The following is a 22,609-nucleotide window of genomic DNA, read 5'->3' as shown; positions in this document are numbered from 1 at the left end:
GGGGCAGCGGCCGACACAGGAGCAGGGGCAACGGCTCGCCCGCCGGCCCCGGTGTGAGCCTGGTTCCCAGGAAGGGCGGGGCCCTGGCAAAGCCCGCAGGCTGCTGCCCGGGCCTCGTGCTGCGGGTGGATCCCGTCCGCATCCGGGGGCCCCCTTTCTCAGCCTTCCCGTAAATCACGGCTCAGGTTCCCGTCCAGGACCAGATCCAGCGGGGTAACGCTCTGTAACCCAAGTGCCTGGAAGTGGGTTAGGCCCCGCCCCTGCCATCTGCCAGCCTCTCGAGGCCCTGGCTGACTCATGCAGACAGAACTGGGGGGTCTCTTGCAGGACGCACCGGCTCGGGGCCACGGGGTCCAAGATGCATGTGGGGAGTGCAGGCGCCATGGGGGCTCCGGCCGATGGGACAAGGGCCAAGTGCACACTGCGCCTGGGGAGGGGGAGGTGCCTTTTTTGCCAGCGCTGGCATCGTGCTGCCTGTGGGCTGCAGGCCCCAAGGTGTGGCACAGCCAGCCGTGGGGTGAGTCATTCTGCATAGCAGAGGTCCAGGTCGCTGGGGGCTAATGCTTTACCTGCGGGGTCTCCATGGGATTTTTTTTCTAAAGATTTATTTATTTGAAAGTTAGAGTTACAGAGAGGCAGAGGCAGAGGCAGAGAGAGAGAGAGAGAGAGAGAGAGGTCTTCCATTCACTGGTTCATTCCCCAGATGGCCACAACGGCCAGAGCTGGGCCGATCTTAAGCCAGAAGCCAGGAGCTCCTTCCAGGTCTCCCACGTGGGTGCAGGGGCCCAAGGACCTGGGCATCCTCCATTGCTTTCCCAGGCCATAGCAGGGAGCTGGATTGGAAGTGGAGCTGCTGGGACTCAAACCGGCGCCCATATGGATGCCAGCGCGGCAGGCTGGGGCTTTTACCTGCTGCGCCACAGCTCCGGCTCCGTGATTTTTTTTTTAAGGGCAGTTTTCCAGGGACTGCCTCCGTTCCTCTCTTCTGCTGTGTTCTCAGTTATCACCAGACCACGTGACTGAGGCACTGCCGGGAGAGAGCCAGCCAGCCCGGTGCAGCCCCGCGGTGCTGGCGGCCATGTGCGCCACAGGGCTCCTCGCCTCCCGCGGCTCAGGGTTCTGCGCTCCCCGTGACTCTGCTGCTTTCTGTTCTCGAGGTCGGGCTGCAGGCCTGGGGTCCGTGGTCGCCCCTTAGATGTCCCGGGATCTATCTACCCGTTCTCCTGCCTCTGGCTGTGCCGCAAGGCTGCAGGTGTGGGCTGCCTGGACGCTGGCTTTAACCCTGGCACGTGCGTGTTTCAATAATTCTCACGTCTGTTTGCTCTCTGGGGCCCTCGCCCTTAGGTGGCAGGTGTACTTGCATTTCGGCACGCAGGCACCTCCAGGTAATGACTCCACCAAGGCCCGGCCCACGGCAAGTCCCTTTGCCCGCCTTCCCTGCCACGGGAGTTCGCACCTTGTGTGTCTGTGGTTTAATGAGCGTCACAGGCCTGTGTGTCAGTCGTCGGAAGAAGTCACTCCTGGTGCTGTGGTCTGAGTCCCTCTCTGTGATGCCGCGTCCAGTCCTCACCTCCTGCAGGTGCCTCTGTGCCCCAGCAGGTGTCTTGTGGGGGGCGGGGAGGGAGGTGTTGAGGGGGTTGAAGCCCCAGGTGACCGCTTCCTCCTCCTGGTCATCCCGCAGCGCTTTGAATAAATAATAGCAAAGTGTGAAGTGTAGGGGGCAGCGGTCCAGGCTCCACCTGTGACTCGGCTCCCGCTGCTGCACAGCCTGGAGGCAGCAGTGACAGCTCAGGTCGCTGGGCTCCTGCCGCCCACCGGGATTCAGGCAGGGCTCCTGGCTCTGGGGCATTTGTGGGATGGACCAGCGGGTGGGGGGTCTCTTCCTCTGCCTTTCAAAATAAACGCATGGGGTGGGCGGTGCTGTGGCTTAGCAGGTAAAGCTGCCTCCTGCAGTGCCCGCACTCAACATGGGCGCCGGCTAAAGTCCCGGCTGCTCCACTTCTGGTCCAGCTCTCTGCTATGACCTGGGAAAGCAGTAGGAGATGGCCCAAGTCCTTGGGCCCCTGCATCTGCATGGGAGACCCGGAAGAAGCTCCTGGCTCCTGGCTTCAGATCGGCCCAGCTCCAGCTGTTGTGGCCATTTGGGGAGTGAACCAGAGGATGGAAGACCTCTCTCTCTCTCTTCAATTCTCTGTCTGTAACTCTGCCTCCCAAATAAATCTTTAAAAAAATAAAATAAATGATGCATTTACAAAATTACACCCTTGAGTCCCAGAATCCAGAGAAGCGACTTGGGCTTTTGTCGGCCCCGAAGTGACTCTTCCCTCAGGTCTTCTGGGATTTCTTCTCTCCGTGACGACCTCGTTGGATCATTTTCTGTTGAAAACGTAGCGCGTTGGTCCATCGTCCTGGTCGATCAAACTTTATTTTTGGCTTTTGGTGGCTGGGATACGTCCGAGAGTGGAGGTTAACCCAGCATCTGCAACACCGCCAGTGTTCTGTCCAGGGTTTTGCTAAGTTCTGTTTTACGTGACGTCGGTCAAGAAGGAGCGAGACGGGCACGGGCGTTGGGAGTCGCTGAAGCATCCTCACACGCACCAGGGACTCGGCAGGTCCGTGGGAGACATCGTGGGGAACGACGTAGGCTGTGCAGGAAGCGCCTGGATGCCCCGTCCTCCCCCCACGTCGGCCGCTCTGGATTCCGTTTTCCGGAGCGGCCGGGGGTGCCCTGGTCCCTGACCGGGCAGCTGCTCCGTGGCGCCGACACTGAAACCGCACCTCTGGTGCGTGGCTTCCTTCCCGACTTGCCCTGGCTCTGGGCGCTTCCCCTGCGCCAAGCACGGCAGGACGCGGTCACGTCTGGTGACTTTGGAATGTGCACGGTAGGCGGACGGAGCGCTCCTGGAACCTGTTTGCACCCCGGGACCAGCGCTGCGGCTGTGCCGCGCCGGGAGCCGACTCCGCCAGACTGGACACCTTCCTGCTCAGCTCTGGCTCGGCGCCGTCCCCGCGTGCCAGCGACCCTTCCCGGCCTCCCCACCCAGGACAAAGGGAGATGGGCAGGAAGTCAGCACGAATCAACGGCGATGTGACTGCTTGTAGCTCAGGGCTCTTCGGCTGTGCAAGCTTTGCAAAAACGTCAGAGCAGCCGGACACGATGCTGGGGCCTTCCCGGGGGCTGGAGACGGGCGCACCCCAGGGAGGGGTGCTCCAGGCCGGGGGTGCACGACCTCCAGACCAGCAGCAGGGAGCCCCCTCCTGGACTGGAGCCCCTGCCTGGGCTGCTGCCCCTCGGTCACAGGATGCGTGGAGTCGTGGCAGCAAACAGAACTGGAGAAACCTCCGCAGGCGCGTGGGGCAAAGTGACCCTGACCTGTTCTTGACCCCACCTTTCGGGCTCCTCCCGAGCCTCTCACTGGCTGCACCCAGCCCAAAGTGCACAGGTCTGGGGGCCTGGACGCCTCAGCTTGCAGAGGGGGCCATGGGAGGGGTGAGGAGTGGCCAGGGACCGGGCAGGGCCAGTACCATCCGGAGCCCGGGGCCTCCCTGCCCACAGGACACCACAGCCACGTCTCACTGAGGCTCGCTGTGGTCAGGAGGGAGGGAGGCCCTTGCGCTTGGCGGCCCACTCCCCTCCAGGGCCCCGCTCCTCCCCGGCCCCTGCTCCCACCAGTGGCGGCACCCATGGCTGCCGTCTTCCAGGGGGTTCAGCCGTGCTCGGGGTTCCCCGCCTGCCGTGTGCCCCCGATCCAGCCAGGGGATCAGGGTTAGATGAGGGCGTCAGGCGGGGCTCGGTGCCCCGGGACCCCCACGAGGTGGGAGCCAGGAAAGGAGGCCACCCTGATGGCTCCTTGGTCTCCAGGACGGCGTGAGCACCGAGTGCCGTGGTCCCGGCCAGGACAGCATGAGCACCGAGTGCCGTGGTCCCGGCAGGACGGCGTGAGCACCGAGTGCTGTGGTCCTGGCCAGGACTGCGTGAGCACCGGGTGCCGTGGTCCCGGCCCCCAGGCCTGAGTGCGCTGCTGCCCTGGGCTGTGGGTCTCACTGAGACAAACTCTGGTCCTCGCAGACTTTATTGAGCACCTGCTGTATGCCCGGTACTGTGGCTGTTGCCGGGACACGGCTCTCTCCTCCTTGGCGCTCCCGTCCTGTTGGAGGAAGCTGTGCACCCGTCTGTCCATCCGTTTGTCTGGGGAAATGGCCGAGTGTGCGAAGTGCTAGGTGGAGGGTTAAGAGAAGGGGAGCCACCGTGAGCAGTGGCTGCTTTGAGATTTGCTTGTTTACCTGAAAGGCGGCTACAGGGACAGACAGGGAGGGATCCTCGGCCGCTGGTTCGCTCCTCAAAGGGCGGCAGTGGGGGGGCAGGAGCCCCAGCCGGGTCTTCCATGTGGCCCAAGCACTCAAGCGTCTTCTCTTTTTTTTTTTTTTTTGACAGGCAGAGTGGACAGTGAGAGAGAGACAGAGAGAAAGGTCTTCCTTTTTGCCGTTGGTTTACCCTCCAATGGCTGCCGCGGCCGGCGCGCTGCGGCCGGCGCACCGCGCTGATCCGATGGCAGGAGCCAGGTGCTTCTCCTGGTCTCCCATGGGGTGCAGGGCCCAAGGACCTGGGCCATCCTCCACTGCACTCCCAGGCCACAGCAGAGAGCTGGCCTGGAAGAGGAGCAACCGGGACAGAATCCGGTGCCCCAACCGGGACTAGAACCCGGTGTGCCGGCGCCGCAAGGCGGAGGATTAGCCTAGTGAGCCGCGGCGCCGGCCTCGAGCGTCTTCTGTCGCTTTCTCAGGGGCATCTTCTGGGAGCTGGTGCCTAAGTGGAGCGGCCGGGGCTTGAACCTGCGCAGCCACTCCCGGCCCGGGCAATGCTGCTCTGGATCGGGTGTGACGGATCTCGGATCTCAGAGGTGACAGCGGAAGGTGATGGGGAAGGCGGGGCGGAGCCAGCCGTGCAGACCGGATGCGCACGGTCGAGGCGGATTCCACGGGGGGCAGGGAGGCTGCGTGGGGGTGGGGTGGGGGTGGGGGGAGGTGCAGGCCAGGCAGGAGGCTGGGGCCACATCCAGGTCCTTCACCCGCAAAAGGGGGCATGCGGGTCCCCTCTGAAGGTCACAAGTGCCCAGCACGGCGTGTGGCATGTCCTTGGCCCTCAGCAGGCCGTAGGCAGTGCTGTTGGGGGGGACAGGGTACGTCCCAGGAACGGGGGTCGCTGTTGCACTTTGGGTGTCTTCTTTCTACTTTGTAAATTTGCCTGTGGCTGCGTGAATTTTGCTAATTGCACGAGGCACTGTTGCGTTCACGTCTGCTGGGGACCAGGAGGTCAGTGCAGTGGGAGCTGAGGCTGCCCACAGGCTGGACACTCGTCCGCGGCCCAGGGCCCACCTGTCCTGGAGCATCTGCTTGGGGGAGCGAGGCAGCGGCAGAGAAGGGTTTGGGGCGGGGTCCCAGGTCCTCCTGGTGCGCAGGTAGCTCAGACCCCCCCCGGGGGCCGCCTCCACCTCGGCCTGGGAGGGCTCGGAGGCGCTCGGCCCGTGGTGGTGGGAGATGGGCGGCTTCTGTTGGTTCTCTCGCCACCACCCCCACCCAACTCAGGTGGCCGTCCCTGAGCAGAGTCTCACCCAGGGGTGTGAGTATGCGCATGTGTGTGCCTGTGTGTGTGCATGCGTGTGCATGTGTGTGTGTGCAGAGTCTCACCCAGGGGTGTGAGTGGGCCTCGGGGGCCTGGGTGTCCTGGGGTGTGTGTGTGCATGTGTGTGCGCATGTGTGTGCATGTGCAGAGTCTCGCCCAGGGGTGTGAGTGGACCTCGGGGGCCTGGGTATCCTGGTGTGTGCGTGCGTGCGTGTGTGTGTGTGTGCAGAGTCTCACCCAGGGTGTGAGTGTGCATGCATGTGTGTGCACGTGTGTGTGTGCAGAGTCTCACCCAGGGGTGTGAGTGGGCCTCGGGGGCCTGGGTATCCTGGTGTGTGTGTGCATGTGTGTGTGCGTGTGCATGTGCATGTGTGCGCGCATGTGCGTGTGTGTGCAGTCTCACCCAGGGGTGTGAGTGGGCCTCGGGGGCCTGGGTGTCCCGGTGTGCGTGTGCGTGTGCGTGTGTGTGTGTGTGAGATTCCGGTCACTGGCGAGGGCTGGCTTCACTCCTGACTTCGGTTGTCCGGTCTAACGGTGGTCACCCCCGCCATGCCTCACTTAACCGTTTCTACAACTCATTGCTTCCCGGGCTCTCAGCCCGAGCTTTGGGAAGCTGTGGACTCCACACTGGACTGGCTCCAAGGGTCCTGGAGGTGCCGACCCCTCGCCTCTCTCCGGAACGGGCTCCCAGCCTCCGGCTCCGACCGTCGCAGCCGTGGTTGACCCGTACCGCGGCGAAGCGGGGGCTGGGGGCAGGGCTGCCCCGCGATGCTCGCTGTCAGCACTCAGACCTTCCTCTTCCGGTCACTTCCAGCCTCAGGGCGTCCCTGAGAGCTGAGAGCACTGAGGGCCCACTTCTGGTGAGCTGGCCGGCTTTCAGCCAATCCACACCCCCACAGCTCCACAGAGGATGAATGACATTTGAATTTTAGATCAATGAGGATTCATTTCTAGTGTGTGGCCAGCAAAACATTTTGAAATACACATGTGCCTTAAAAATTATGTGATTTGTCTGAAACTCAGGTTTATAAAAAAAAAGTCCTGTATTTTCTAGGGTGACCCCGTTGAGAGGACCCAAAACCCTGGCGCTCCCCGCTGACCCTCCTGGGGGAGGGCTTTGTGGCCCTTGATTGGCAGTGTTCTTAGCCAGTGGGTGTGTAGCTGCCGCTGTCCAGTGCCCTCACACAGGAGCTCCACCTGCCCTCCCCGACTGTGCGCTCACTACCGAGGGGGCGCTGGGCCGCGCTGTTCGCCCCGAATCTGCAGCCCCTCAGTCAGTGCCTGGTGCACGGAGATGGTTGGGAAGAGGTTGCCTGAGCCATTTTGTAGGCGCGGAAACCGAGGCTCCCAGAGACAAAACTCGTCCCAAGAAGACAGTGAGAGCTGGAGAATTCGCACCCAGAGCTCTGTTACTCCAGGCACGGCGCTGTGGCCCGTGACACCTCCAGGGCCTCCCCAGCTCCCACCCTGCAGCTGGACCCTAGCACGACCCCAGACTCAAGAGGCAGAGGGTGCTGCACGCGCACCAATGTGGAGCATCCTTTTGGTTGGTTTTTCCCGACTGGGGGCACAGCTGGCTTCTCCCTGGAGGAGGGGCTGGCGGAGCAGAGGCCCGGCCAAGGCCAAGACCCCTCGCTCCCTGGTTTTGCCCACAGCCCCGAGTGTGGGCCTTGAGGTGGGCAAGGTGGCCCTGGGGCCCGGGGACTCTCCTCTCCACCCTCCAGCGTGCACCTCCGTGACAGCAGAGGCCACCGGAAGAGGGAGGCTGTGGGAGATAAGCCTGGAATTCGAGTCCTCGCACCCACAGGACAGCCTGACTTTGATCCAGCCCCGCACGGCTTCCGTGAGCAAACAAGGCCGGGCTGGGGGGTGGGGGGGTGGGGGACAACTGCTGTGTGACCAGAGCCCTGTCTCAGGCCCTCCACCCCCCCAGGAGGCAGGGCTGCCCCCCCCCCCCCGCCCTTTGCCTGGGTGGGGGGATGGGCTCGCTCACGAGTCTGAAGAAACTAGGGGTCAAGTTTTGTCCAGATTGACGACGGATGTTTGTATGTGGCGAGTTGTTCCGTCTTTTCCTGCAAAATCACTCTTTGAGGAAACAGCGGGAGCGCCGCCCTGGCCTGTGCGTCATGGGCGTGGGAGCAGAACCGGGATGTGGTAATGCCTGCTCCTGCCCTGGCCACGCCCAGGGGCTCGGGGTCCAGGCTGAGTGAGACCCCGGGAGGAGAAGGGCGGGGTCTGCAGTGCCGGCGCTGGAGCACAGGAGGGCGTCGACGGACGCCCTCGGAGCCCGGGCCCTTGTCTCAGCCCCGGGAGCCAGCAGGCTCCGCTCTCAACCTTGGCAGGAGAGAGAGACTTTGACGCCGCGTGTGCCCTCTCTGCTCCCCAGGTCGTCCGTCGGTCAGGGCTGCCGTGCCCGGTGGGGGCTGTGTTTGGTGGGCTTGGGTGGAGCCACCATGACGGCTCTGGCCTTTTCCTGGCTTTGGGGGCTTGGACGTGGGGGTCCGCAGTCGGGGGTCTGCGCCCGGAGTGCTGGTCCTGCAGGTCCCCCCTCCTGCGCCCTCCCAGGCTCCTCCCCTGCCCGTGGCCACTCTGCCCCCTCCCTGGGACCTCCAGCCCTCTGTGTCGGTCAGCTCGGTCACTCTGCTGGGGAAGGGAGAGGCGGCGGCTGGCTCACAGGTGCCGGCAGGGGCGGGGCTGGCGCGGAGGAAGCCAGGAGGCGGAAGAAGCTTTTACAACCCACCTCCGGGACATTGAATTTGGGTTTATCTCCACTGAAAAAGAAATAGATTTATTTTATATGAAAGAGTTAGAGGAAGAGCCGGAGAGAGAGTTCCCGTCCTCTGGTTCACTCCTCAAGCAGCCGCAATGGCCAGGGCTGATCCAGGCTGAAGCCAGGAGCCAGGAGCTTCTTCCGGGTCTCCCACACGGGTGCAGGGGCCCAAGGACTTGGGCCATCTTCTCCTGCTTTCCCAGGCCACAGCAGAGAGCTGGATAGGAAGTGGAGCAGCTGGGACTCGAACCGGCACCCGTATGGGATGCTGGCACTGCAGGCGGTGGCTTTACCCCACACACCACAGCGCTGGCCCCACTACCATTAATTTCTGACTGGGGATTCAGCACCTGCACGCGTTCGGGAGCCAAATCCGGCTAAAACCGCAGCAAGCCCAGCTCCTTGCCGTGTGTCTAGATGCCAGTCGGGGCCGGGCTGGGTTACTGCCCTGTGTCGTTTTAGCGCAGTGCCTAGGACAAGCCACGGGAGGGCGGTTTATTTGCGCTCACGGGGTGGGCGGGTCGGGCGGGTCACAGCCCGGTGTGTTGACCTCAGAGCCTGCGCACAGCAAATCCCACTGATGTTTGTCGCCGGCCTGGGGTCGCTGAACCCTGACCAGGAGGCCTTCGCCATGGCCCAGGTGACCAGGCACCAGCGGGGGTGGTCCCGGGAACCCCCTGGACCCAGGGAGCTGCCCCCTCTTCCTCCAGTGAGCCCCTGCCCTGGAGGGCGGGGAGGGGGCTCAGGGCCGGGGCAGCAGCTCCAGGTTTGTAACAACCTGTCGGCCCAGCTTTGTGAATTCCTAATTACAGAGCCCTGGGCCAGGCTGGCGTACGTGGCTGGCGTGATGATTGTAGTGATGCGAGAGCGTTATCTTTGATGGAGTGTTTATTTTGTGCCGGGCACCGCACTAAGCGTTCATTTGATCTAATAACCGCGCGCGGACACACCCCTTCCGACCCCACTGGCCGGTGGTGAGCTGAGACGTGGAATGTGGAAGTCGGTTCCCCGCCGGGCGCGGAGGGGGCCGTCTGGATTCGAACCCGGATCGTTGGGCTCTGGACTCGGCTGCCTCCTGGACCCCTGGGATGGTGATTTGCTCTGGGACGGCTCCAGGCGGCTCGGTTTCACGTCACCCCTCTTCCCCATGTGTTTTATTTTAAAATCCCATAAAAATAGCTCGACTCCGCCGGAACCGCTGAGTCGTCGGATGCCTCCGAGTCGCTCCCAGCTACCTCCTTGCTGGACTCAGAGCCCGGCTTGAACGAGGAGGCGGCTCCGGTCCCCCGCTCGTGTCGACCGAGCGTGCTGTGCAGCCTCCCTGTGCCAGGAGCTGCCTGGCACCAGGCCCCCGTTTTGGGAAATCGGAAAAATAAAATAGTGTCACTGAAGCAAGATCCCCACCCCAGAAACCCGAGACACGCACTGCGATGTTTTCCTCTGCGTCCGGGGGCCTCCGGGCAGGGCTGGGTGTCCAGTGCCCTGGGGGAGGACAGGGCAGCCTGCGTCCCTGGCACCCCCCACAGAGAGGTCTTCCTGGTGGGAAGTGACTCAGTGCACCGGCACGCCCAGGCCCTGCTCCTGGGATGGGCTGGCCGGCGCGCACCGCATCGCGTTTCCATTTCGGGAGCACTGATTCGGGCCACAGCTGCCCCGCCCCACACAGCTGAGCTCCGTCATTCACTGGGGGCGTGCGTGGGGGTAGGACGGGTGGCCGTGCTGCCCCTGGTCACTCTGTACAGTCAGGTGGGAGGGGGTCACAGCTGTGGCTGCTGCTCTCAGCTTCGGGGCGGGGCCGCCCTTTCTAGCCGTGGGCGCCAGGTGCCTGCCCTTCGGCCTCCTCCCCACGGCCTCTCTGTCCGGCAGCCCTGAGCTGGCGTCCCGGGTCTCCTGGTGGGCTCCCTGTCACCCAGCAGTCCCCCATCAGATTGGAGCCAGTGAGCTCTGGGCCAGGGCGCTCCTGGCCTGGCCACAAGGGGTCACCGTTGAGGCTGGGTCTGGCTGGCCAGGGGGCTCTGTGGGAGGATCAGCGGCGGCGTGACCTTTGGCAGTTTGCTCAGCTCCGTGGACCTCCCTTTTCTTGTCTGTGAAATGGGGGCAGCAGCATGTGCCTTCCCGGGTGCTGGCTCCATGAAGGGCATGAACAGGAAGTCACAGAGCCCTGGCAGGTGGGGGTGGTGGGGGCACCGCGGTGCCCGCCTGCTGCTCCGTCCAGGCTCGGCGGGGTCCTGGCTGCCTCCTGGAGGCCTCTCTGCTTTCCTGCTGCTCCTCGGAGTGTGGCCAGCAGCCTGGTGCCATGCCCTGGCAGTGGTGGCGCCGGCCGCTCCCCCAGCTCAACACCTCGGCAAATCTCCTCCAGTTACGACTTGCCCGCCGTGGGGCATGAGCGGGCAGAGGGAGCGCGTGCAGCACGAGGCTGCCTTAATCCGGGCCGCGGTTCTGCTCTCCCGCTGGCGCGGTGGGGGGGACCAGCTCCTCCCTCACCCCCCCCACCCGGCCTGGCCCCACCTGACCCCGGGCTGCCTCCTGTTCTACACCCCGGTGCAAGGCAGCGCCCGCTCATCAACAGGCAGCCTTGGGTCGCAGGGGCTCTGGCTGCACCCCAGCCCCCGTCTCCACCCCACCATGGTCCTGGTGTCATCAGACTTTAGAACTGGATGGACTCGGGCTCATGGGACTCGGCTGGTGACTCGAGCCCGCTGGCACTCAGCGCCCTCACCTGCAGAACTCGGCAGCCAGGGCGTATGGAGGCTTTGGCTTGGTGCCTGCCTCCAGGTGGGTGGGTGGCGTCACTCTGGGCTACAGGTGTCTGATGCCTCAGGGGTACCTGGGAAGCCGCAAGCCTCTCACCCCAGAAGGACCCCCTGGCAGGTTCAGAGGTGAGGACACCCCCATCCACCCGGAGAGAGCACCCCAGGGGCCTGGTGTGACCTCTGCCCTTTGTCTCTGTCTCCAGGAGTCACTCGGACCCCCAGCGGCCGGCTCCGGAGGCTTGGCGACCCCTCAGGCCCAGGTAAGCAGCATGGTTTGTCTCAGCCTGTTAGGACCGGAGTCCCCAGCTGGCCTCCTGGGGAGTGGGGCCACTTGTCCAACACCCAGGAAGGTGCCAGCAATGGTGATCATGGATGCAAGGGTTCCCAGGCCCACCACCGCCAGCACTGTCCCCGTGTGGGTGGGAGCGGCCCACCTCTGCGGCAGCTACCCGGTGGGGCAGAGGGCCTGGGTGTGCTGGACACAGCGGGAGTGGGGGTGGACACAGCAGGAGCGGGTCTGGACACAGCGGAAGCGGGTGTGGACACAGTGGGAGTGGGCGTGGACACAGCAGGAGCTGGTGTGGATGCCGTGGGAGTGGGCGCCGGGGGAGCAGGTGCACTGTGTAAGGGTGGCCGGCACCAGGCGGCCCTGTAGGACCGAGGCTGCTCCTGGAGGGGGAGCAAATCTGGCCGCGTTATCCGGGCACACAGAGTGGGCTCCTGGACCGGTCACTGTGCTGGTCACTCTGCCTTTTTAGTGTGTTGGAAGCTTTTCCCCGATAGCCAGCAGGAGGGGGCCGAAGGTGACCCTCCCCCACCCCTGCCCAGGCAGAGCCGTCACAGGCTCAGGGGCTCCACCGGCCATGGTGGGCCCTCCCGGACATGGTCTTCTCCCTCCCTGACGGCCGCCTGGGCTTGGTGCACCTTCTCCCCCAGCGTCCCAGGGCCCCCAGACCTGGCCCGGGTGGCCACTGCAGGCTCTCCTGTCCCAGAGCTCGTCTTGTGCTTCTTGGCTGTCTCCCCAGTGACCGGGCCTGGGACGTGTGCCCTCTGGTGGCCCCTGCTCTGTCGGGCACTCGCCTGCCCTAGGAGAGAGCAGACCTCGAGGGAGCCCACACTGTGTCCAGGTGCTGGGCTCCGGGGAGGGGCAGGTGTGGCATGGACCAGGCAGGGGCCGGGCCCTCAGGGAGCAGACTGTGGGCAAGAGTTAGACAAAGGCATGGAGGGACAACCGTGCAGCTGGCTCCTCTGTGGGTCAGGGCCGCTGCTGGCCCGCCCAGGCCACCTGCCCTGCCCTGTCTGGTGGCTGTGCCGGGCCCACAGCAGGAAGGGAGCCACTAGCCGCGGGAGTCAGCGCCCATGTGCAGAGTGCGTGTGCAGATGGGCTCGAGGGGCTGGCGTTGTGGCAGAGCAGCTCGCGATGTCCCAGTGCCGGTTCGAGTCCCGGCTGCTCCGCTTCCGATCCAGCTCCCTGCTAAGGCGCCTGGGAAGGCCGCGGAGGGCGGCCCAAGTGCTGGGGCCCTGCCACTCACATAGGAGACCAGATGTGGAGTTTCTGGCTCCTGACTGTGGGCCGTGGGTGTCTTCACTCCCAGAAATGCGAAATTTAAGCTCCCTTTAGACATTCATTTGCATAGAATTATTAAATTGGTTTTCAGCTAATTGACAGTGAGTATTGACAGGTGGCGGTGAGATGGCCACCTGGGACCCTAGGATTCTGCTCCCCAAATGTTTCTGAGGCTCCTTGGCTCCTTCCCCTGGGGGTGGGCTGATGCCGGGGCCCGCGGAGTGGCTGGGGGCGGCTCTGCTCTCTAGACAGCGGGGTGGCAGTGGAGGTGGCTTGGGTGGTGCCTGGTGGCATGTAGGTTACAGGGCGGGGGAGGGGCAGCCTGCAGATGTGCAAGCTGGGACGTCCACATGAGCGTGTGGGAGGCCCCTTGTGGTACAGGGCGGGTCTGGGTATGGGAAGGGGAGGGCGGTGGGGGTGGCGAATGATTCAGTGGCTGCCTGTGGTTCCGGAGCGCCCCGCCCACCGCAGCCACGAGGGGCCGCCAACCACTGCGCCGCCCGCTGCTGTGTGTGTCTGAGACCCGGAGTCCGGGGCCCCGCTCCCTCTGCCCTCCTGCGTCTCTGCCAGCTGGCCTGCCGTGGAGGGGGGTGTGGGGGGGACCTCCCAGGGCTGTAGGGCTGTGAGGTGTCGGGGGGCTGGCACCCCGGGCTGTGGGGACACAGTCCTGTCGCTCCCCTGTGCCCGCCCAGCCGGTTCTGTGCTGTCAGCACTTGGCAGCGCCCCCTCGGCCCGGCCTGGAAACCCAGGCACAATTTGCTGCGCCCAGTGCTGCCTGCCGGGGATCTGCTGGCACACGCGGTGCCTCCGTGTGCGCCACCTGAGCCGCTCTCTCCTCACCCTCCCGGCCTCCGCTGCCAGACCTCGGCCCCCTGCCCAGGCTGACCCCTTCTCCTCTCCAGGCTGGTGAAGGACCCCTCGTGCTTCCTCTGCTGAGTCTCCGGGGCTGAGCTTGGGACCTGGCCGGGGTGGCCGCTCTGGCGCGAGCCACGGTCCCTCAGAGGGCACCGCCGGTCAACCCCGCGCTGAGCTCACTCCTTTCTGTCCCTTACCGAAAGCTGGAGTTGTTAGATCCGTTAAAAATGCCATGCGTGAAATAAGACCCCCGTGGGGAGACAGAACAGGGGAGACAGAACAGGGGTGGCAGAGCCCCAGGGGGACCCTCTCCACCCCTCCCCTCCTGCCGAGCCGGGACCTGGAATGCGCCCGTCTCATCACACATGTCACCAGTGTCGCGCCAGGGCCGCCCTCCCTGCGTCAGCGGCTGCTCACACGCGGGGGGCTTTGTGATCCATCCCTGTCGACCCATGCGGCTCGGTTCATTCATTTCAGGCACCTGTGATCGTGGGAGAGGCGGAGTCTGTCTACCCTCTGGCCAGTGGATGGACCGCAATAGGGGTTTCCTTGTCATAGACGCTCCTGGGACATTCTCGCAAGTGTGTCCCATGTACACGTGTGTTCCGTGCACATGCATGTCCCATGCATGTATGTTTCCCCCAGTGGCTCGGCTGGGCAGTAGGGACGCCCACCTCCTAAATGTTGCCATAGCGCCCGTGTGGCAGCTTTCTGGTTTCTGCTCCCGCACTCGCCCACTGTCTGCCTCGCTTGGTCTCTGGCTGACCCTTGCCCGGTTCCCACGGTGCACATGGCGTCCCCTGGGCTGTGCCTGAGCTGAACCCTGGAGCCTTGTCCGTCTGCTCCGGCATCCGGTGTGCTGCCAGCCCCGCTGGTCCTCGGCCTGCCCTGCCCCTTATCTCTCCCCACACTGAATCCTGCTCCCCCTACCCCCGTTCCTGTCCATCCAGAACCTCAGCTGGTGGGCTGGCTTGGAAATAGGCCTGGAGGTGGATGAGGTCGCCCTGGATGAGGGTGGCCCTCAGCCCCGCCACTGGGGTCCTCGCGAGAAGCGGTACGGGCAGAGAGAGGACAGGGCCCTGGGACACCCGAGTGTGCCTGGGAGGAGTCAGGGCGGGACCCTCCCGGGCGGGACCCTCCCCCCTCTCCTGGGCCTGCGGGAGGAGACTGGCTGTGCCGACCCCTTGATCTTGGCCGCAGGCCCCCGGACTGGGGGAGAGGCAAGTTCTGTAGTTTCAAGGTCCCCGGCACCCACCCCACCTCCCCAACCCCCTGCCGTGGACAGTGGCGTCCGGTCCCCCGGAGGCCTTGCCTGATGCTGCTGTCTCTGTGCTTGGGGGCATGCAGACACGAGGGGGTACAAAACCTGCTCCCCCGCCCCCGCCCATCTCCTCGCCCCGTGAGCCCTCAGCCCAGTACTGCTGCTGCGTCTCCAGTGGACAGCAGGTGCGGAGGGGCGGGGCCATCCCTCACCCCCACTGCTTCCCCAGGGCACTGCCCTGCACTGGGCCTCACTGCCTGTGCACGGCAGGGCGTTCAGTAACACCAGGTGCCCTGTGCCCGCTGTTGGGCAAAGCCCTGGATCTTTGCCACCCTAAGATCTTGCCCTGGGGCCCCATGGGGCCTCGCTCCTGACTTCTGCCCCACCCACCGAGCCCCACCAGTCCTGCTTCCCAAGTGCCCAAGCAGGGTCTCCGCCTCCCCAGAACCCTCAGGCGGCCAAGATCTCATCAACTCACCCCCACCCCAGTGCGCCTTGGGCCGCCTGTGACCTTGGCTGAGTCCTGGTCAGGCCCCTGCTGTCCCTCCTGGGACCCCTGGCTGCTCCCTTCCCCGCTCATCCCCCCACTGCAGATTCCTCCACGGCCAACATTCGGGGGGCTGTCACCAAGTTGGTGACAGAGGACACCCAATCACTGACTCCAGAACCCCCCCCCCATTTCCAAACAAACTCCAAGCCCTGAGTCCCTAGTCGGTGACCATTGGCTGCTGCCTCCCAGCCTGGCCCTGCCCCCTCCTTCCCGGCTTCCCCGGGCGGGCGAGGATCAACCCTGCGGCTCCCTGTGCTGCAGGTGCACTCACACCCCCGCCTCCCCCACCCCCGCTCCGCTCCCCCCGGACTCCAGGATAAGGCTGGCCCCACCTGTCATCCTGCTGGGCAGCTGGCCCCTGCAGCAGGCTGGCACCCCCAGGCGGTCACTATGGCGAGGAGAAGCCTGGGGGCCCTGAGAGGTTTAAAGGAGGCTAGGCTTCCTTCCGCCTGTTTGCCCTCTGGGGGAGGGAGAGGCAGCCCCAGGCGTGTGTGCCATTGGCGTGTGAACCAGGGACAGAGATGGAAAGGGTGTGTGGAACCCAGCACGTGTGCCATTGGCGTGTACATCATCAGCAGACGTGCAAAGCGTGTCTGGAACCCAGCAGACACGTGACACTGATCTCGCAGCGCACAGTTCTCGGTCGCCTTCGCGTTGGATCCTCAGCCTCCTTGTGCATCCAGCACTGAGCAGGACAGAGGCCGGGCTCCGGGGGAAGTCAGAGACGCCAGCTCTCGGGGAGGCTCTGGCGCCCTGGGCCAGCTCCACAAGGCCCCGTGTCTGCCCCCCGGCCCCCGTTTCTCTGGCCGAACAGATCGTGGCCCCCACCTAGGCCGACGTGCCAGCTCTGGCCCCGGGAGGGCTGCGGCCTGCGATGCGTGGCTCGGGTGGCCGAGCATGAGGGTCGTGAGCACGCGGTGGAATCCGGCCCCGTCTGGGCCGCTTCTCCCCATTGTCTCGGCTTCCTTGCACACGGAGCTGGAAGGGCTCCCGGGGCAGCAGGCTGGCCAAGGCAGCAGTGAGCCCCACGGCGGCCCCCAGGCACAGAGCGGCAGCGTCGTGTTTCTGTAGGAGCAGCCGGACCTCACGGCACAGGCAGTGGAGAGAGCAGGCACAGGCAGTGGAGAGAGCACTCGGAGAGGAATGCAGCCGGCCCCCGGCTCCCGGGGATCTCGGCCCGCTGCCCGCCCTGCTGGCAGGTACGGTAGCCGTGGCCGGGGCTGGGTCAGCGGGAGGGCTGGGGGCTGCGCGCCTTTTGTGTTTCATCCAGGGAAGCAGACGTGCGCGGTGGAGTCTGGGCAGGAACAGGAAATGAACAGAGAAACTGCGTTTTTTTAGAGCGAGAGGTCGCGGCCTTTGCGTAGGTCGCTGTGGGGACGCACGGAGCCCTGTATCCGGGGAGGAGCGCGGAGGGTTGGGGGGAGGTCAGAGCCCAGAGCTCACAGAGTGTCCCTCCCCCCTCCTCGCTGGGCCTGCCCTGGGGCCCCTGCTGCCCAGTCACAGTCACCTGCAGGCGTGCCTGCTCTCTCGCCCAGTCTGCTACGCCAGCGTCTGGCCAGTGTTGGGAGTTCAGGCCACCCTGGGGACACTGGGTACATTTTTTGGTTAATTTTTTGCTTTTTTCTTTTAAAAAAAAGATTTATCTATTTGAAAGGCAGAGTTAGAGAGAGGGAGAGGGAGAGACAGAGAGCGAGAGCTGAGCCGGTCCGAAGCCAGGAGCCAGAGCCCCTAGCAGGTCTCCCAGCTGGACGCAGGGGCCCAAGCTCTTGGGCCATCCTCGGCTGCTTTCCCAGGCCATAGCAGGGAGCTGAACCGGAAGTGGAGCAGCCGGGACTCAAACTGGCGCCCATGTTGGGTACCAGCGTCACAGGCAGCCGTGCCGGCCTCTGAAGGGCAGAGAGAGAATCGGGCTCCCGGGTTCACTCCCCAAACGCTCACAACAGCCAGGGCAGGACCAGGCTGAAACCTGGAGCCTGCATCCCAATCTGGGTCCCCCACATGGGGCCCAAGTACTTGAGCCATCAGCCAGAAGCAGAGCTGGGACTTGAACCAGTCGCTCTGATAGGGGCTGTGGGTGTTCCAGGCTGGGTTTTCACTGCTGAGCCAAACGCTGCCCCCCCGCCCCGCCTGGCACGATTTTGTCCCCTCCCGGCTGGTGTTTGGCCATTGGGTACGCGTGACAGTGCCCAGCGCCGCGAGCTGTGGGTGGGGGAAGAGCCTCCCCCCTTTGCCTGGGCGTGGGGCTCTGTCTGCCAGCGTTTTCCGCCTGGGGCATGAGTCCCCACTGAGGGGGGGATTCTTACCAGGAGGCTGCTGTGGTGGGATTGTCCACCAGGGCCAGGCTGTGTCTGGGGGAGAGTGGGAGGGAGGAGCGGGCAGCCAGGGAAGGCTTCCTGGCAGAGGTGGCCTTTGGCTGGGTCTTGGGAGGGAGCCGCGTCCCAGGCCCAGGTGGGGAGTGGAGCTGGGCAGTCCAGCTTTGCCCGCGCAGTGCCCCTGTGGGGTGACCTCCTTCCTCCTCCTCTCCCTGCCTGGTGTCCCGGCTGCTTCTACACGGGGGGCCTGTGCCTGGCAAGCCCTCATTCCCACCCGGGGCAGCTCCCAGCTGGCCACGGTGACGTCACAAAGCAGGTGGCCAGGGTGTGCGGGTCACGGGTGCAGGTCTGTGCAGGCTGGATCACCCAGAGGATTCCGGAGCTGTGGCCCTGAGGGCCCAGCCCCCTGGGCAGCAGGCCTGGGTCCAGTTTGGGAGGAGCTGGGTTAAGCCAGGCCAGGCCCCGTGGGCAGAACCACTCACTGTGTTTAAAGTGCCCACGGGCCTCGCGGTCTGAGTCGGGGTTGAAGTCTTACACAGCCGTGGAGCCCTCGCCTGTGCCCTGGGGGAGGGTCCCACTTCCGCGCCCCGGGTCTGGCCTGCCTGTTGCCCCCTTAGCGCCGGCACTGAGGCTGCAACCCCACGGGCAGCAAGGGCAGCTCCCCCTCGTCCTCACCGCCGGGCCTCGCCCCAGCCCGCACCCTGCCTCTGCGCTGGCTCGTGACTGCACAGGCCGTGTCGGAGCCACTCAGCACTGCCAGGTTTTCGGTTTCGAATTATCCCCTGCTTGGGCCAGAATGCTTGGATTTTTCGGCACGGCGGCGAAGTGGACCTTGAGCCAAACTATGCCGTGAACACCAGAGATCAGGCCGCCAGCAGCTGCACCAACCACACTGAGAAGGCTGGAGCCTGCACGCCTGCCCCTGGCCATGCGGTGCCCACCCCGGCCGGCCGGCTCTGAGGCCCCCGGGGGCCTTGCCTGCCGCGGCGGGAGCTGGTGCTGGGACGGCCCAGGTTTCCCTTCCTATGTGTTGTGCCGTTTCTAAACTTAATACAGATGATTGCATTTATAATCAGAAAAACCAAGAAGGACTATTTTTTTCAAAGTCAGAAAAGAGATTGAGTAAACAAACCCCAACCCCTCTGTGATTTCCCCCACTCTGAGTCAGCGATGGTTAGTGGTTGGTTCCGCACAGCGCTTCAGAAAGAAAGCAACAGGGCCGGCCGCGTCTGGCCGGGCCCCCGCACCCGAGCCCTCTGGCTGAGGCCACGGGTTCCCATGAACTGGGGTGGGTTAGAACAACACCCGCGTGCCCTCGAGGGCCTGCTCCTGGAGGCCGCAAGTCCGGGCCATGCTCCCTGGGGGGCCCCTGGGAAGAATCCGTTGTCTTCCTCTTCCGGCTTCTGGTAGCTCCAGGCACTCCTTGGCTTGTGGTCCCATCTGTCCACCTCCGGGCTCTCTCTGCTCCGCCTTTTCTGGGCTCCCCCCGGCTCTCACGGGAGGGCGGTTAGGGACCCTCTGCAGAGAGCCCAGGATTCTGTTCCCAGCTCAAGGTCTTCCCTTAACACAGGTGCAAAGCCCCTTTCTGCAAATTTGGTTGTGTTTGCAGGTGCACGGTTGGGGCCTGATGTCTCTGGGGGCCGTTATCAGCCCACTACGGACACCAGCCCCTCCCCCCAGCCTCTCGCTGCTGTCCTGCAGCCTCCCAGGGAAGGGACTGTCCCCTAAGAGGATGTCTTGCCCACACTGCGCTGGGGGTCCTGTCCCTGGCAGGGGTGGGACAGGGCCTGAAGTGTGTGGCATTGGGAGGCCTTTGTGTCATCTGGCTGAGAGCTGTATGTGGACCAGGCCTGGCCTCAGGTGCCTGGCCCGGCCTATGGGGCAGGGACTGTCCCGCAGAGGCCCCCAGCCCCCGTTCCCAGGGCAGGCAGGCAGTGGGCCTGCGCACGGGGCGGCGGGGCCGGCGGGCAGCTTCCCCTTTCCACGGGAGGCTGAAAATCTGGACTTCGCAGGGAATCGCGGCGTTTTGGTGTTGGCACAAACACACACGTTCTTTAAATAGGCTCGGCCGTCCACAAGCCGCCTGGCTCCCGGCGCTGAATGAGCCCTCGCAGCAGGGAGCTGGGCCCTCCCCCACCCCGCCCAGAGGCCCTGCCCCGCAGCCCTCCCGCCTACTCTGCTGAGCCCCCTTAGCCTGGCCAGGTGCTGGTGGGCACCACCCCGCCGGCCAGGTCAGCAGCCCCCGCGACCCCCCCCCCCCCAGCCCGGCCCTGCGTTCCCAGAGCGGCTTGGAGCGTGGGGAGTGTGCAGCAGGAGGACCTGCCCCTCCCAGGGGACAGCCCAGGCTGCACTGACTCATGCCTGTGTGGCAGGAATCTTCCAGGAAGTCCCCATGGCCGGGGTGGGGACAGCAGCTCCCTGTGTCACCGCAGGCTGTCGGGGCAGGGCTGGCTGCCCAGGGTTCGTCCTGGGTCCGTGCGCCAGGAGCTTCTCTCGGTCCGCCCAGATCGGGGTGCAGGAGGGAGGCGGGCGGGCGGGCGGGAGCCAGGCTTTTTAAACGCTCAGACCCTGGGCCGGGGAAAATGAAAGACTTTGGAAGTCGCCAGGAATTTGACTCTGCGAGTTGGTTTCCGAGCAGCTAAGTTAAGCATCTCCAAGTGGATATTAAAACGGGGCGGCGGGGGCTGGAGGGGGTGGAGAGAGGCGGCCGCGCGCGCCGGAAGCTGCACGCCGGACTCGGCAGCCAGCGCAGGCAGCGCCAGGCGGCGGTCCCCGCGCGTGGGGGGGGACCCTGGGGGCTGCCGGCTGCCCCCGAGGCCCAGCTCCGGCTCGGTCTCCCTGCCGCCTCCTCTCTCCTCCCGTTTCGAAGGCACACAGTGCTACTTGATGGCGCTACACATGAGCAGCACATGGAATTGTGGTAATTTGGATGCATTTGTGATTGCAACAGATTGAAGGAATTAGACCAGACAAAGAGTGTCTCTGGAGGAGGAGGAAGAGGAGGAGGAGGAAGAGGAGGAGGAGGAGGAGGAGGCAGAGAGAGGGAGGGCGACGGGGCTGAGGACGGACGGGGCGGAGGACTCCTGCGAGCAGGCGACGCCGGGACTCCCGCGCTGCTGCCCAGCGGCTCCGCAGGCATGGACAGGGACCGGATCACAGGTAGGCAGACGACGCGCCCCTGCCCCAGCGGGCTCCCCCGCCCCTGCCCTGCGCCCACTGCCCTGAGCTCGGAGCTTTCCTCGGGCTCGGGAAATAAGCACCCGAGGGTCACTTTCATGGAAATTTTTCTTCTTGACTGATCTCGGTTCAGGGGACGCAACGCCGTTCCCAAAGCCGGAAACCCGGCCCCCTGCCCTGGCCACTGCCGCTCCGGCACTTTCTCCCGTGCCACTCAGGCCCCCCACGGGCGCCGTACACGCCGAGGCCGAGCTGCTGAGACGAGACCCGGGGCGGGGCAGGGGCCCTGCGGCCGGCGTCCACCCTCTGGTCTGCGCTTTGCTGCCAGCCAGAGTCTGCTTCCAAGGACGCCGGTCTCCTTCCTCCAGTAGCGTTTCTGGGCCTCCCTGGCCGGTGATTACATAGGCGGGAGCTCCGGGCGCTCAGAGGAGGCGTGTGTGTGTGCGTGTGCGTGTGTGTGCACGTGTGGGCGCTCTTGTCCACAGTCCGGGCGGGAGCCGGCACAGGACCAGAGGGGAGGGGCCCAAACCGACAAGGTGGAAACGTGTCCCAGCCCGAGCCTCCTGCATCAGCATCAGCATTTCCCACTGAGGACGGCGCCTGTCGCTCACGGCACCCCCCGGGCCAGTGCAGGGGTGCATACCGTGGGGGCATCCTAAGGGCATGAGCCCCACTCTGGCTTCCCGTGATCTGGGGTGACCTGTGGGCCATGCGGGGCTGAGTGTCACCCCACAAGCACCAGCCACCCTGCCTGTCGGCTGCCACTTGTGTGTGCTGGGGGTGTCCCCAAGGGGCCAGGGGGCGGAAGTCCACCTCTGCTACTCATCTGAAAGACAGCCCCCCCACCATGCTCCTGGGGCTGCTTGGACTCCTGAAGTGACGTCAGGACTGGGGTGGCGGCCCCCGGAGGGAGGGGATGCCTGGGGTCCTGCTGACAGTGGGGGTGTGTGTGTATGCATGTGTGTATGCGTGTGTACTTGTGTCTGCACATGTGTCTACGTGTGTGCATAGCTGAGCACAGCAGCCAGACCCCAGGAGGCGGGGCAGCGACAGAGATGGCTGAAAGCCCCACTTGTCTGTGTTGAGCTGGGCAGGGGGCTCAGTGGGGGATGGGCGGCTGCAGAGCCGGGGTTCCCTGTGTTCTCAGGTTGCAGGTGCGGGGCTGCTAAGAGACCCTTGCTGGGCCCGGGCGGCGGAGCGTGTGCGGAGCGTGTGCGGAGCCAGCTGCCCCAGTCGGACTGGTCTGCCGCTGGCCTGGCTTGCAGGGGCCTAGGGAGCCTCAGGTCCAGCCCCAGGGAACCGGAAGCAGTGACCACGTGTGCGGCCTCCCAGGCTGGCCGGATTACAGGAACTTTTCACAAACTGAGCAGGGTGTCTTGACACGGGCCAAGTGTGCCTCTCGGCTGCTCTGCCCGCTGGTGCCCCCAGCCAGGACGGCTCAGCAGCGGCGGAGCCGGGCCCTTCCCCCGGGGCGTGCCTGGGCTCCCAGTGGATACCCATTGGAATTCTGCGTGTTCTCTTCCCAGCTCAGCTGTAAACCGGCCGGCCGAGGGATGAGAGCAGAATATGCCCGCGCTATTTCCTGATGTGTTCCTCACGCTGGCCAGCCCGCCGCCAGCCCCGGGGAGACCTGGAGCAGCCCTGTGCCTCAGTTTCCCTATCTGCAAAGGGCAGGAGTTGGGCCAGCAGGGCCCCGAGGCGACGTTCCCTCCCCTCAAGTGGGCTGCTGAGCAGGCCCTGG

General features: G+C 64.9%; 1 protein-coding gene and 1 long non-coding RNA gene across 4 annotated transcripts in view; one reads left to right on the top strand and one right to left on the bottom strand.

The window, feature by feature from the left end:
* Nucleotides 1–22,609, top strand: part of SEPTIN9 (septin 9) — a 131,368-nt gene that overhangs the window by 4,517 nt on the left and 104,242 nt on the right. Inside the window, exons 1-2 of one of the 3 annotated variants that reach the window (XM_070059970.1) lie at nt 11,191–11,272; nt 11,350–11,406. In XM_070059970.1, the coding sequence (XP_069916071.1) occupies nt 11,206–11,272; nt 11,350–11,406 (124 nt within the window). In that variant the 5' untranslated portion in view covers nt 11,191–11,205. Of the gene's footprint in view, nt 1–11,190; nt 11,273–11,349; nt 11,407–20,691; nt 20,851–22,609 lie in introns of those variants that run through there. The other 2 variants (XM_070059972.1, XM_070059973.1) reach the window with 2 other exon arrangements.
* On the bottom strand, nt 16,497–17,972 carry LOC103346458 (uncharacterized). The gene is made up of 3 exons (XR_515840.4): nt 17,683–17,972; nt 16,887–16,967; nt 16,497–16,673 (listed from the first exon to the last, which is right to left on the bottom strand). It is a non-coding gene; the product is annotated as an uncharacterized lncRNA (long non-coding RNA).

The sequence above is a fragment of the Oryctolagus cuniculus genome, chromosome 17 (genome assembly GCF_964237555.1).
Source record: "Oryctolagus cuniculus chromosome 17, mOryCun1.1, whole genome shotgun sequence".
NCBI lineage: Eukaryota > Metazoa > Chordata > Mammalia > Lagomorpha > Leporidae > Oryctolagus > Oryctolagus cuniculus.
Note: the sequence above shows the minus strand (reverse complement) of the source record. Positions and strands in the feature narration are given on the sequence as shown.